The following is a 15,213-nucleotide window of genomic DNA, read 5'->3' on the forward strand; positions in this document are numbered from 1 at the left end:
AGGCTGCACTTGGACATTTGAGGCAATGTTGGATTTCATCACTGATGTCAGCTTTCTGTGAGAGATGGCTTCTGAGGTACAGGAAATACTCAGCGTTCTCCAGAGTCTCACCATGGATCTGGATAGCTAGAGCTGGTGAATGTTCACTAGGAGCTTGTTGGTGGAGGACCGTAGTCTTCTGAATGTTAAGTGCCAATCCCATTTTCTTGTATGATTCAGTAAAGACATTGATGATTGCCTGAAGGTCTGATTCTGAGTGAGCATACACTACAGCATCATAAGCATAGTAGAGCTCAATGATTGTGGTCAGGGTGGTCTTGGTTTTGGCTTGGAATTGGCTGGGGTTAAACAACTTACCATCCATTCAGTAGTTTAGCTCCACTCTGGTCAAAGAAGGCCACATAGAGAGGATTATGTTGTTCCCAGCATTTCTTCTGCAGCTGGCAATCTGTGAAGACCATGTCAGTTGTATCTCTTGATGCCCTAAACCCACTGAGACTTGATGCCCTAAATGGAGATTCCAGGAGGAGGTCTTCAGCAAGTGGAAGGAGATGGTTCAGGAGGGTTCTCACCATGATCTTTCCTGTGGTGGACAGCAAGCTGATCCCTCTGTAGTTTCCACAGTTGGACTTATCTCCTTCTATTGAAGATTGTCACAATTATGGCGTCCCTGAGGTCATCTTGGATTTCCTCATCATTCCAGATCCTTAAAATGAAGGCGTGAACCTGGGATGTGAGCTCCTCTCCTTCCTGTTTTAAAATTTCAAGGGGAATTCCATCAGCGCCAGATGTCTTTCTGTTCCTCATCTGTTTGATGGCTTTCCTCACCTCATCAAAGCTTGGAGCGATTCCGAGATCATCCCCAACTGGGTGTCGTGGGATGGAGTTAAGAACACTCTCATCAGCAGCAGAGTCTTGACTGAGAAGGTCTTCAAAGTATTCCTTCCAAAGGGCATTGTTGGCTCCCCTTTCCTTGATCAGATCTCCTCCTTGGGTCTCAAGGGAGTTGGTCCCCAAGTGCTCAGACTATAGGTGGCTTTGGTGGCACTGAAGAAGCCATGCATATTTTGGATGCCAGTCAGATGTCAAAGCTCCTTAGCCTTGTCTTTCCACCATTTGTAATTTGTAATAATAGTCTATATTATCGCCTTTGCATAGCACTTTAAGATTGGGTTAATGAAAAATGGTGTAAAATATCTAAGTATTATCAGCAGCATCATTAAAATAGGCAGGCTATCAGACAGGTGCTCACATGTGTTAAAGCAGTATAGCTCTGTTGTAGTCACTGCATATGTTACTATGGTCATATTCAGTACTTTACACAATCCACCTGTTTCACATGTTACAGGAAAAGGGAGAGAAAAGCCAAGTTCTGTCAAAGATTTTTTTTAAACATAGGAAGCAAAATCAACAGTGACCTGAAGTCAGTCCTAAAAACAGAAAATTAAAAAGCCCAGTGCTTACTATAAGTGTATTATTTTAGACTAACAGCCTGAACACACAATACATTGCACCAGTATAATCACTTTTCACTGGTGTAAACAAGGAGCAGACATTTAGCCCTTTGCCATATGGTTTCCTTGAATGCAGTATAGAACTAGGCCCCTGGAGAAATCAAGGACAAGACTTCACCCATGTAAGTTGTAAGGTGTAGGTGCTGTCTGTATGCAGCTTATCCCAACATAGCCTGTTTGCCTTGACCAAATAGTTATTTCCTGCTTCTCCTGATCTAATAGTAAAGCTGTATTGCATGTAGCTATCCTGGGATTGCTGCACATCTGTCCACTCTTGATTCCAGTGTAATTTACATTGGTGTATAAAACTAATCTAATGTATACCCTTGTAAAAATGTTATCTGTCAAGGCCCTGGATTGGTGAGGCTTTCAATGACAGCAGTGTGTAAAGACAGAAAATAAAAATTCAGTAGCTACACTTCAGCACATTTAGAAATGCCCAGCATGGTTATTTTGATCAATCTGAGAATGAAGGTTTAAATGAAGCTTCCCAGGTATGGAGAGTCCCAAGTACACCACTCAGAAAACATAGTGGAAAAGGAGGGAGGGTTCTTTCTCATATCAGCAAGTGAGGTCTGTGAAAATATACCTCCCAGGGAGCAAAAAGTGTCCCAGTATGTCACCCCTAGTTTTACTTACTTACTTAACCTAGTCCTAGAAGCTACTTAAAATGTGCCCCTATTCTTCCTTGTTTACATGCAGGTAGTGAGAACTCTGAGTAGGATACATTGTTCATAGGAAACACTAACGCTTTTCCTTTTTCTCTTGTTGTGCAGACCCGTTTACCAGTGAAATGGATGGCTCCTGAAAGTTTATTTGAAAGGATATACACAATTAAGAGTGATGTCTGGTCTTATGGAATATTACTCTGGGAAATATTCTCTCTTGGTATGTCCTGAGAGGCAGTAGAAGAGCACTACTTTTCACTGGCCTCTTCTATGTTAATATTTTCCCCATAATATTTTTCACAGGTGTGAACCCCTATCCTGGTATTCAGGTTGATGCAAACTTCTACAAACTCATTCAAAGTGGCTTTAAAATGGACCAACCTTATTATGCTACAGAAGGAATGTAAGTGCGTGCTTTGTATACTGCATAGGATGGAAGGTTATTATTATTTTTGAAATACAATAGTTGTATGTATTTTGTTCTGTTGCCCTCCATCCTATTTGAAAAAGAGATTTAAGGCAAGATTGTGTCTCTATCTATCTTTGATCATGTAGCTTTTGATCTGAAGCAGAAATCGTTATCACTTCGTGACCACCAATAAAGGCCATGTTGTTAAAAAAGGCCAATCTATTGCACACTTTTGGTTCCTTTTCCCAGCAAGCTCTTGCCCCATGACTCTAGCATCTTGATGCTAATTCATAGGGCTTTTATTTTTTTTTAAACTAGATGTTACAGTAAATCCATTTGAAATATTAAATAAAGCTTTCATTAATTTTCTCTCTATTTTTCTTATTGAACTCCATTGCATGTAGGTCAGTTGCAGCAAGCCTTCAGTACTAGAAGAAAATGGTAACCCAGAAGGACTTGGGTGTGGGCAATGAGGAAGAGGCAAGGCACACAATTACTACGGTGCTTTTTAGATGTTTACTGTGGAACTGACTAATTAGCTCCATAATAAATGTCTTGCTGTCTATCTGTGCACCCATATTAGGGTAAAGGAAACTAACACACTCTGCAGTGGGGTGGTACTTGTAAATACACGTATTACCTTGCTGTGGAGTTTTTTATGGGCAGCAAAGCACTGAACAGAGTTGGCTGGCTGGGGCACGAGGGTGCTTTAGTACAGGGGCTGTCTGCCAGCTAGCCCTGCAATGAAACACCCTCATGTCCCAGCCAGTCACTCCACAGCACATTGAGCCCAGCTGGAGCAGCCTCAGGCTGGCAGGCTGACTCCAGGGGCCCCCTGCCAGCCAGGACTGTTCTGAATGGGCTCCATATGCTGTGAATAAATAAACTCCAGAGTAGATTGCTCTGCAGTTATCTGCTCTCAGGTGCACATTGAAATGCCATGCCTAGGAGCAAAAAACTCAGGAGCAATACATTCCAGAGTTCATTTATGTGCACTAATTGCATGTGTAGATGTGCTCACTGAGTTGTCATGGAGATTACACCCTGCAGACGTCTGTCATGCCTGTGAACTCTGCCAAGAGGGAAAGGACTCCCAGGCAGTGGCAATGCGTAGGGAGTACATGGGGGTGCACATGCACCCCCTGTCAGCCAGCGTTCCCAGGTAGGGGAGGGCAGGCAAAAGTGCTGGTGCTCCCCCAGACAGCACCAGCTGGGGAGTGGGCATGCCCAGAAGTACCAGCAGCATGCTGCTGCCACTTGTGGGTCGGCGGGATTGGCCATGGGGCAACCTGCTCCCCCAGCCGATGACTGGCCATGGGGGGAGGTGCACTTGCCTCCCCCCCAAGTCAGGAGGCACCAGTCACCCATGCTCCCAGGTGACAAAATGCAGGGAAAAAGGAAAGAAGACAGAAAGATTTGAGGCTCAGAGTATGAATGAAAGGACAGAATACTCTGGGCTGCACATTGCAAACTTTGTGATGTTTCTTGGGCTAGCCAACTGACATTTTAATATCTGTGAAGTCAGGTACATGTAACATTGCAATATCTTCAGCCTGTGGAAATGATAATGTCCATGAAATTACATGTGTATCTACAACAGTTGTTATGAGCCCAACAGAGACTTCTGTGGAACTTATAAACTCCTACAAGAACTTCTTCTTTACACTGTAAATCATTGAAGGGCTTTTGCGGCGATTATAACCTTTTATGGATTTCTGGGAAGATAGTACACTCTGCATGACCCTTATTTCAACCACAGAAAGACTTTTGCAAGGTCTTACTCCATAATGATCCTGAAGAGACTGGCCATGACATTTTATTTCAGTGGAGGCAGAAGCAGCTAGTAGATAGTATCTGTCTATGGAGACATTTTCTGTGGAAATTGCTCCATATTTCTTCTCTTTTGCTCCTGTAGATACTTTGTAATGCAGTCCTGCTGGGCTCTTGACTCCAGAAAAAGGCCTTCCTTTTCCTGGTTGGTTTCCCTGCTGGACTCTCAGCTGGTTGATGCAGAAGGAGAGGTATGTAATCATGCAAACAAGACAAATGCTCTTACTTGCAGATCTGTACTTTGAATGCAATGTTAGTGTGCACAAACAATGCCCAACCTCCAGCCCACAGGCCAGGTGGAGCTCTGCCATCCAGTCCATAGTGCCTCTTTTGGGTCTGGAAATATGGGGGTGTGGGGAGCAGTGGCAGTGTTAATTTCCTCACCTCTGCTACCGAATTTCCAGACCCATGGGCTCCACAGGATATGTGAGATGGCCCTATGCATTAGTGGTGTGCAAAGTGGACCCTATTTGATTAGGATTTGGATTCGGCCTGAATCAAGGACAGTGATTTGATTTGTTGATTCGGATTACTGTCCCTGATTCAATTCGGCCAAATCTGAATCTGAAGATTCAATGCTGATTCAAAGAATCAGCGATTCAGACATAGACACCGCTTTATATGCTTTTTCTACATACCTCTAGGTAGGAGGCAGCTCATGAACACTGCGATGCTGGGGCACATGGAGTGTCCCACAGAAGCACAGGGGGCTCCCCAGCATGCTCAGCAGCCGACCTGGAAGTGGACCAGAAGCACTGGTCCATTTCCAGGTCTGACGGGGAGCGCAGGGTGGGGGCGTCTCCCTGTGTCCCCCTGGCTCGGGAACTGGTGCCTCCTGGGTCTGGTTGGGGGCACCCGGGGACCCCCTGGAGCTGATTGCTGTGCCAGGGGGCCCCATCACACTCCCCGGCAGACCCATAGGTGGACCGGAAGTACTGGGGGGCGGGGGGTGAGGGGGAGGGCCATGCTCCTGCGGGATGCTTCATGCACCCTAGCATCGCGGTGATCATGAGTTGTACTGGTACCTTGAGGTATATAGAAAAAATGTTTAAAGCTGTGTCTATGTCTGAATCTCTGAATCTTTCCGAATCTCTCCAAATTGATTTGGAGAGCTCTGATTTGATTCGGAGAGATTAAAGGGTCCTCTGATTCGGATTTGGAGATTTGGCCACTGAATTGGGCTGAATCTCCACCTAATTGAATCAAGGACCGAAGCTTTGCACAGCCCTACTATGCACTGCATCATCAGTCTGCAGCCAGATCCAGCACATGGGACTGGCCCATGCACAGGGTCAGGCTGGCATGGGGTTGATCCAGTGAGTGGCTGGATCCAGCACATGGATTTGAGCTGGTATGCAAGACTGCACCCCACACTGACTCCATGTATGGGATCTGGCCTGTGGAGTAGCCCCCATCCAGCTTGTGGGGTAGGAAGTTTGAGCACCATTGATGTACATGATAAGGTGCGTGTGAAGGACAGCCCATATTGTTGACTCACTTCATTAAAAAGACTCCAGAATGTTCTGGACCTGGATTCCCCACCTCACTGAGCTGTTCACTGCAGGAATAGCTGGGACTTAGGAGAAGTCAGTTTTCCAAAGATTTCTGTGCATAACTGTAATATAGCCACTGGGGATACAGGGACCTCTCTCTTGCTTCTGTTACCTTCTGATTCAGAAGGATCCACAAACAATCTTCCCATGCCCACAGGAACTTGTTCTCCTTCTCTAAACTCCTAGCGCAGCTGGCTGTGGTCTGCAGAAAAGGACCTGGGGCTGGCCGTGACAATCTACACCCCAGGGTACTCAAGGAGCTGGCGAGAGTCATAGCCCAGCCCCTGGCACGGATCTTTAAAAACTCCTGGCGCTCTGGTGTAGTGACTGAAGACTGGAAGAAGGCCAATGTGGTGCCTATATTTAAGAAAGGGAGGAAAGTGGATCTGGCAAACTATAGGCCCATTAGCCTGACTTCTATCCTGGGGAAGATCTTAGAAAAGTCCATTAAAGAGGCCATCCTTAATGGACTGGCTGACGCCAACATCCTAAAGAATAGCCAGCATGGGTTTGTTGTGCGTAGGTCTTGCTTGACCAGTCTCATTACCTTCTACGACCAGGTGACCTATCACCTGGACAAGGGAGAAGAGATTGATGTCATATAGCTTGACTTCAAAAAAGCCTTCGATCTGGTATCCCATGATCACCACTTGGTGAAACTGGCCAATTGTGCCCTTGGGTCCACCATGATCCGCTAGCTGGGAGATTGGCTCCGTGGTTGGACCCAAAGGGTAGTAATTGATGGCAGTCACTCATCATGGTGTTCTGTGACCAGTGGGGTCCCTCAAGGCTCTGTCCTTAGACCCATATTGTTCAACATCTTCATTAATGATGTGGACATTGGAGTCAGAAGCAGACTGGCCAAGTTCGCTGATGGCCCCAAACTTTGGGGCAAAGCATCCACTTGAGAAGATAGGCAGGTGATCCAGGCTGACCTGGACAGTCTCAGCAAATGGACGGACAAGAACCTGATGGTGTTTAACACCGAAAAATGCAAAGTTCTCCACCTTGGGAAGAAAAACCTGCAGCATGCTTATAGGCTCGGCAGTGCTAGCTGGCTAGCACTACAGAAGAAAAAGACTTGGGGGTCATCATTGACCACAAGAGGAACATGAGCCTGCAATGCGATGCTGCGGCTAGTAAAGCGACCAAAATGCTGGCTTGCATCCATAGATGCTTCTCATGCAAATCCCGGGACGTCATTCTCCCCTTGTACTTGGCCTTGGTGAGGCCGCAGCTGGAGTACTGTGTCCGGTTTTGGGCTCCACAATTCAAAAAGGATGTGGAGAAGCTTGAGAGAGTTCAGAGAAGAGCCACGTGCATGATCAGAGGTCAGGAAAACAGACCTCACAATGACAGGCTGAGAGCCATGGGGCTCTTTAGCCTGGAAAAGTGCAGGCTCGGGGTGACCTGATGGCCACCTATAAGTTTATCAGGGATGACCACCAGGATCTGGGGAAATGTTTGTTCACCAGAGCGCCCCAAGGGATGACGAGGTCGAATGGTCATAAACTACTGCGAGACCGTTTCAGGCTGGACATAAGGAAGAATTTCTTTACTGTCCAAGCCTCCAAGGTCTGGAACAGTCTGCCATCGGAGGTGGTTCAAGCACCTACATCGAACACCTTCAAGAGCAAATTGGTTGCTTATTTTGCTGGGATCCTATGACCCCAGCTGACTTCCTGCCCTTTGGGCAGGGGGTTGGACTCGATGATCTTCCGAGGTCCCTTACAGCCCTAATGTCTATGAAATCTATGAAGAATGGACACATGAGCCAGCCATGTGCCCTTGTTGCCAAGGAGGCTAAAGCTCATACTAGGCTGCATTGGTAGGTGTGTTGCCAGTAGGTCAAGGGAAGTGGTTATTTCCCTCTATTCTGTACTGGTGAGGCCACATCTAGAGTACTGTGTTCTGTTTTGGTCCCCCCCACTACAGAAAGGTTGTGGACTTATTGGAGACTGCCCAGCAGAGGGTGGCATTAATGGTGAGGGAGTTGAAGGAGGACTTATGAGGAAAGACTGAGGGAACTGGGCTTATTTAGCCTGAGAAGAGGAGACCAAACAGGGACTTAATAGGAACCTCCAACTACCTGACGGGAGGTTCAAAAGAAGATGGAGCTGGTCTGTTTTCAGTGGTGGCAGATGGAAGAACAAGGAGCGATGATCTCAAGTTGCAGCAAGGGAAGTTTAGGTTAAATATTAGGAAGAATTTTCTCACCGGGAGGGTAGTAAAACACTGGAGCAGGTTACCCAGAGAGGTGGTGGAAGCTCCATCCTTGGAGGTTTTCAAGACCTGGCTAGACAAAGCTTTGGCTGGGATGATCTAGTTGGGGTGGTCCTGCTTTGAGCAGGACTAGATGACCTCCTGAAGTCCCAACCCTAACTTTCTATGATTCTACTGGGGCAAAGCTGATTGCAGGTAGTGTGGAGATCAGTCTGGGATGTGTTTCAGGGACTGTCAGGGGTTAGGAGTTCTGTGAATGTGACATGCTTAGGTCCTTGGGGAAACTGGGCTTTCTGGTGTTCTCAGATAACATCCCCTACCAGATTTATCAAGGGAAGTAATGTTAACAGGCTCTGAAGGGAGCCATATTCAATCTTCCACACATCATACTGAGGCAGACAGAGATATGGAAGATTCTATAGGAAACCACTGTCCCTCCCAGAAAAGATATCCCAAAAAAAACAAAATAGCAGCTCCAGTCAAAAGTAGACATTTCTAGCCAGGTATCTGCACCTGGCTGGCCAACCAACTGTCTAGTAGGCAGTGTCCTTGATAACCTTTTAAATGATTATGAATGGATCTCGTCGGTACTGGCTCAAACCCCTCTGCAGCACTTCAAGCTGACCATAGCTGTTCATAAAGCACAGAGTCTCTCTTGTTGCTCTTAGTAAAGTCCTTGAACACTTCCAGCAGTGTACCTGGGTTGTTATCATACATGACCATTTTGCAAATGTGGATGAACTTCACAGCTTGGCTTCCCATGTTTGCAGGCAAGCAGCTGAAGAAGGCTGTACCAAAGTCTAGACACAATATTTTATTGCTGAAATAGACAAACTCTTTCATTTACAGAGATGGCTTTTTCCTCTGGGGAAGAATACTGCGCAGGTACTAAATGCCAAATCCTATTTCACCTTTAGGTGCCAATCAACTCTTCTGAGTAACTGAAAAAACATTAACACAAAAGGCAAATGGATCCACCTCACTGCTTTTTGTTATTTACTGAAGTAGACTCGTTAGTGGTTTTTCAGGGGCTAGAGCAGGCTGGAATAGGATTTAGGCATATAAGTCCACTTACACATTTCATAAGCAGACTAGAATCTGGCCACAAGTGGTTGTTGAGTCTATTCCACATTTTCGCTGGAAAAAATGTACTAAATACACTAAAATGGCAGTAACTTGCAAACACTCTAACATATTGTCTGTTTGTTAGTAGCAAACACTCCGTGTTGCATTGCTTTCTGGACATTTTCTTGATTTTTTTTTTTTTTCCCCATCTCATACATATGAGAAATGATTGTCATGCTATTAAATACACTTCTGGAAGCTGCTTAAATACTACAGTGATGAGGACAACATAACTTGAGCAGAATTATTGATCTCGGTGCTACTGGTTGCTAGGAAGTTGTGTGTAATAAGTAATCATTACTATAGCTTAAAAGAGAAATTCCTTATTATCACTAAGATTAATCTCCCAAAGTCACATCATGTGACACTCCAGCGTTTTCATCCCATGGGACAGTGGGCACGTCTACACAAGATGCTAAAAGCATAGTAGACTAATTCTATTGTGCATTAGCACAGCAGGCAAAAAGAATTAATCTACCGTGCATTAGTGTCACAAAAAAGCATGCCCTGGTGCTACTGCGAAGTAGTGCCAATTGTGGTGCATTAAGTTAGTACCTGTAATTACACAGGGTTCCTATACATGTGTGGGGAGCCTGCTCTGATAAATTGGAAATCCAGTGCTTAATCCAGTGATTAATTGAGTCTGCTGGAACATGGAAATTGATGTGCTCTGGCAGCCTTCTGTATCACATATATGATCATCTCCGTGCATCCTCACACTGAAAAAATGGTGGCAGTGTGCCTTGAAATAAAGCACATTCAATGAGCTTTAGTTCAAAGCATCTGCCACCATTTTTTCAGTATGGGGATGCACGGGGATGCTGATACATGTGACATATGGGTGCTTTTAATTAGTGCAACTCACTAATTAAAGCGCCCAGTGCCATGTCCCACAGTATGTGTAAAAATGCCCACATGTACTAAATTTAGTGTGCCATAATTACTGTGCATTAATGAACATGTAGACATGCCCAGTGTATTGCTAGAGTTGTGGACACAGGACAGATTTATTTTGGAGTAATTTGACTTTACTCTGGGATAAAAGTGCAGTAGACCCACAATATACAGCTTTACACCAGGATAAGTATCTCTACTCTGGGGTGAATTATTCCCTGGAAAATGAGGTATAATTTCATATCTCTGTAAGCTATATCAGCACATGGGTTGTGTGTCTGCTCCTCTAGTTAGTTACCTTCTGGGGTAGCCCTTTGCTAAATGCAAACTAACTGTTCTATCACCTAGTGGGCAGGGTGATGCATCCATCTTTTGGGATAGCTGGCCATGTATCTGCTCCTTTCTAAGGAGTTAATATACTATGGTTATCAACTGTCTGGAAATTTATGGGCAACCCATAAAAAATAGGGCAAAAAATGCCTGTCCATAAAGTCTATAAAAAAACTGGTGACATCCATAAGAAACAAGCTTGATGGCCTGATGAACACAGCAGTGCCACCTGGTATCTGAATGGGAGCACAGCACCCTGCAAGGAGGTCTTGTCAGGGCTTTATGGATTATAAAATCCCCCATCCCCCTGCCTAGCCATGTGCTGCTGCTACCATGTGCTGCTACTGCATCCCTTTTGTTGTCTTACAGCTGCTATAGGGAGGGGGGCAGGATGCAACTGTGGGCTTTGAGGGAGAGAGGCAGTGGATAGGGGCCTTTGCCAGGATGGGGTGAGCTGGGCTAGCAGGATTAAAATGAAGGGATGGGCTGGGATGGGGGCAGCACTGTGTGGGGAGCAGTCAGGGGTGTCGGGATGTGGGGGTGAGTAGGGGAATCCTGGGGTGGGGGCAGCTTGATGTAAAATCATTACTGCAGTCAAGCAGGGTTGCCAACCCATTCAAATATTTTTTACTTACAATCTGCAAACTTTTTACTGACAATCAAACTTTTTTACTATGGTTGATATTAAACCCCTAAATTTGAACCCCCACCCTTGTCGCTGCCATCCAGGGCCTGGCAGACGGGTTAAATTAACATTATGTAAAACATACATCAGTAAAAACATTTGATTGTTAGTAAAAAGTTTTCAGATCATCAGTAAATTAATATCATGGCTGCACAACCCTGCTATAGGGTATAATCTAGGTAAATTATATTAATCATGTTGGTGTGCCCACAGACAGCTGCAGCAGAGATCATTTCCTGTCCATGCATAGTGTTATGTTTATATTCAAAATGCCACCTACCTTCTCCTAACCTTGTACTTACAGGTTGAGCTAAATTATACTGTAAGTGGACCCATTTATGAAGTACAGCGGAGTCGCATCTTACGTGGGGGTTAGATTCTAAAGTCAGCACGTAAGGCAAAAATCATGTATAGTCAAAATTACAGAGAGCGAGTCGTAGACTAAGTGGTTGGCTCTGGTTCAGCTCAAGAAGTTGATTGCATAGGCTCATCTGCTGCTGGTTGTTTTTTCTTGAAAAACATGGTGATCGGCAACTGTCGCTGGTGTCTCTTGAGCTGCTCAAACATTTCTTGGTACGGTCTCAAATCGTCTGTAATACTGGAATCGCACTCAGCACGGCGAGATGCTCACACTATGAGAGGCACGCGGGAACTGAGACCAACTGAGGGAGGAACAGCAGATTCACATCTCCCATCTCACTCTCACTCTGGGGCATATGCTCATTGAGTGGAATGGCAGGCATAATCGCCCACATTATTTAAATTGTTATTTTTCTCTTCTTTTTTTTTTGCCGAGTGCATATAGTTGAATTCATGTAAGTTAAATGCATGTATGATGCGACTCCACTGTAGAAATTACATCACTTAACAGGAACCAGAATTTGAACTCATGGACTAGGAAAAATGGAAAAAATGTGTTGCATGTGATTTCATATAATTTCGAGCAAAGTGTTCAGGGGGTTTCAACCTTTTTAATAAGTGTACCAGGAGCATGGATGGTGAGTGGCTGGGGATGGGTGGCAAGCGGCTGGATGCAGAGTAGGAGCATGGCAAGTGGTGGCAGTGCAGTGTCTGTACAATACTGCTCTCGCCTTGCTCCTGTGAGGCAGCAGCGCAGGGTGGTAGAGCTCCATCCCCACCTGCCCCCACACTGTAGGGAGTACATGTACCCCTGGTTGACAACCCCTGTACTAAAACATAAGGCTGCACCCATTTCTGTTCACACAGCTGGCATTGTGGGCTTGCATACCTACCTGTTTGCATGTAGTTATCCATCTGCATGTGCAAACATTGGAGCTGTACATGTAAACATGGTGCAGGCACAAATCAGTTTAATAAAGGGTTTCAGATGCTTTTCAACTTTACAGGAGAGTGTGTAACACAGTCTTACACTTCAGGCCTGTTAATAGCATAGGTGCCGACTTTTATATTTGCCGGGGGGTGGGGAGGAGAGTAGAGCCCTAAGATGATAGCCTCCCCCAAGGCACTGCCAGAGCAGAGCTTAGCGGAGTCTGTAAGTGGGTTGGGGGTGGATGCAGGCTGCCCACTGTGGGCTTGGGGTTTCCCACCCTGCTGCTCTGCCCCAGGGAGCCCCACCTCACCTTGGTGAGCAGCAGTGCGGGGCAGGGGGAGCTTTACTATGGCAGTGTAGTCATGGTGGGGCTCCTGTGGGGAGGGCAGCAGGGCAGGGAGGTCCAAGACCACAGCTGGCAGCTTGCATCTACCCCTGCCCTGCAGTCAAATATGGGGGGCACATGCTCCCCTTATCGCCCCTCAACGGGAGTGCACACAGGAGCAAGGAGCCTGGATCCCTGCACGATACTGCGAGTTTGGGACAAATACTGCCCTCAGGCCCCTATGTATGTGGTGCCTGTAAGTGATGGGCTTTGCAGTTCACAGTTGGTAATTCATTACTGTATTACTTGCTGTACTGAATTTGCTGTTTTGCTAATATAGTTACACGGATTTAAATTATGCAAAGGCTTCAGTATTAAAAGGAAAAATAGATACTAATGTGCATTGTTTTGTGTACAACAAATAATAATGACTATGAGTTATTTTCTTTTCTCAATATAGGTCTATCAAAATGCGGAGAACAACATTTCTACACACACTTACAATTACAAAAACAGACCACAGGTGACCACAGAAGATGAACCTCTTCCATGCACAAATCCAATCCAAAATGAAGATCCTCAGTTTGAAAAGTAATCCTCTTTCTGGACTTTATCTAGAAATGATTATATAAGCTCTATAAAAATGTTCTATATTACTAATAAAAAATAGCTGCTGCTATATTAGAATTTCTCACAAGCCATTCTATCATACTATTACCATAAAAAAATATTTTGAATCCAGCACGTTCATTAACCATAAGCCTGAAGCAGTAAATGTTTTTCTGGTATATCTACAACTGAAAATTTCCCACTACTTGTTTAAGGAAACTATCTATTCAGTGAATTGCATTCAAATGATTGTATGCTGCATTGTGAGCAAACACATGAAGAACTGAAGAAGTTAGCCAAAATTTCCAAACTTGGATGCTTAAGTTTGAGTGTACAAGCCTAACAGGCTGATTTTTCACAAGTATTGCACACACATTGGAGGTAAATAAGGTTTGCAAATCAGACAACACTGATATAAATTTCTAACTTTGGACACCTGTGTTTAAAATTTTTGGCCTCTATTTCCAAGGTCCTAACATGCTATTGAATGTCCGATAATTTGACTGTGACTCTTTCAACCTTTTTATATTTCCTGTTAGATGTATAGTAAAATTTCTTACATGTTTTCTAATATGTAATATGAATGCACAAATTTAATTTGTAATGAGATTATTCTTGGAAATAATGTAAGAGTATAATCTCATCTCTCCCACTTCCTAGTAGTTTTAATGGGAGCTAGATGTATGAATTTTATTGCCTTGAGATGAGAAGATAACTCTCTATCTGTTTTCCTGTGTTCCTATGGTAATAATCACTGACTTGATTACTCTTAATATAGGTTTGGAGACATAATATATTCCTTTTGATGTTCTGGGGACTAATAGGTACAAACTTCCATAACTGCTAATAGAAGTTGTGCGCTTCCTAGTAAGTCAGGATAGGAATATGTTCTTTAACCGTTTTCCCCCTTTTTATATTACATGTATTACTAACTGTGTTCAGAACTTTCCTTGATAAATTTAATAAGTACAATTGTTATGATGAACTATGTTATTGCATAAATTCAGCTGCTCTTTACTAACAATGCCCTGACAATGATTAATTCCTATGTATTAGCAAATCAATAATGTATTTTAGATCTTGGTTAACTTTTATTAAATGATCACACTGAATTTTTTATACCAGAAATAAACTTCTGCTGAAGAATATCTTTGAAATACAAATGTAGCAATAAAACTTTTCAAAACTAGATTTTTTTCCTGTTTCTGAAAAAAATATGTAAGTTGTGTTGTGAAAGCATATTTTTAGTTTATGGAACTATTAACAATTATACAATGCTCAGAAAAGAGACTGCAGTAAGTAGCATGCTAATCAGGGGACACGTCTACATAAGACGCTATGTCCCCATAGCTACAAGTTACATCCACGTAGCTCATCGCTACAATGATCTAGCGTATAAAAATAACTATGCACTGCTGGGATGGTGCAGTACCAAATGCACAGAGTCAGACATGCCCAGGATGTTTCAAATCAGATATAAAGAGAGGGCTGTGCACTCCTTTGTTCTGATGCTTTCTCTCTCTCCTGTTATAGTTCGTGATGCATCTCCAAAGATGAGGAATCTTGTGACTTCCTTTCCGTGTTAAACAGTGTCTCTGGAAAACCTTGTGTAGTATGGTAGATTTATAGCTCAACAGAATGCCCAGATGACTCTAATTTCTGAACTCAGGGGTGAAGCAGGCACACTTAAAGCATTCTGTTTCTAGTGAGCTTTCTGTGCATTTGAACACTGAAGGGACAAGAATAGCACATGCAAC

The 15,213-nt window shown here is 44.2% G+C and overlaps 1 protein-coding gene across 1 annotated transcript in view; it reads left to right on the plus strand.

Annotated features, from left to right (window-relative positions):
* The window catches only part of FLT3 (fms related receptor tyrosine kinase 3), an 88,083-nt gene extending 73,589 nt beyond the window's left edge, over positions 1 to 14,494 (plus strand). Inside the window, exons 21-24 of the mRNA XM_090031740.1 lie at positions 2,291 to 2,402; positions 2,486 to 2,585; positions 4,507 to 4,612; positions 13,308 to 14,494. Of these exons, the coding sequence (XP_089887866.1) occupies positions 2,291 to 2,402; positions 2,486 to 2,585; positions 4,507 to 4,612; positions 13,308 to 13,442 (453 nt within the window). The 3' untranslated portion in view covers positions 13,443 to 14,494. The remainder of the gene's footprint in view (positions 1 to 2,290; positions 2,403 to 2,485; positions 2,586 to 4,506; positions 4,613 to 13,307) is intronic.
* The last annotated feature ends 719 nt before the right edge of the window (positions 14,495 to 15,213 follow it).

The sequence above is a fragment of the Crocodylus siamensis genome, chromosome 1 (assembly GCF_052110815.1).
Source record: "Crocodylus siamensis isolate JL-2025a chromosome 1, ASM5211081v1, whole genome shotgun sequence".
Classification (NCBI taxonomy): Eukaryota; Metazoa; Chordata; order Crocodylia; family Crocodylidae; genus Crocodylus; species Crocodylus siamensis.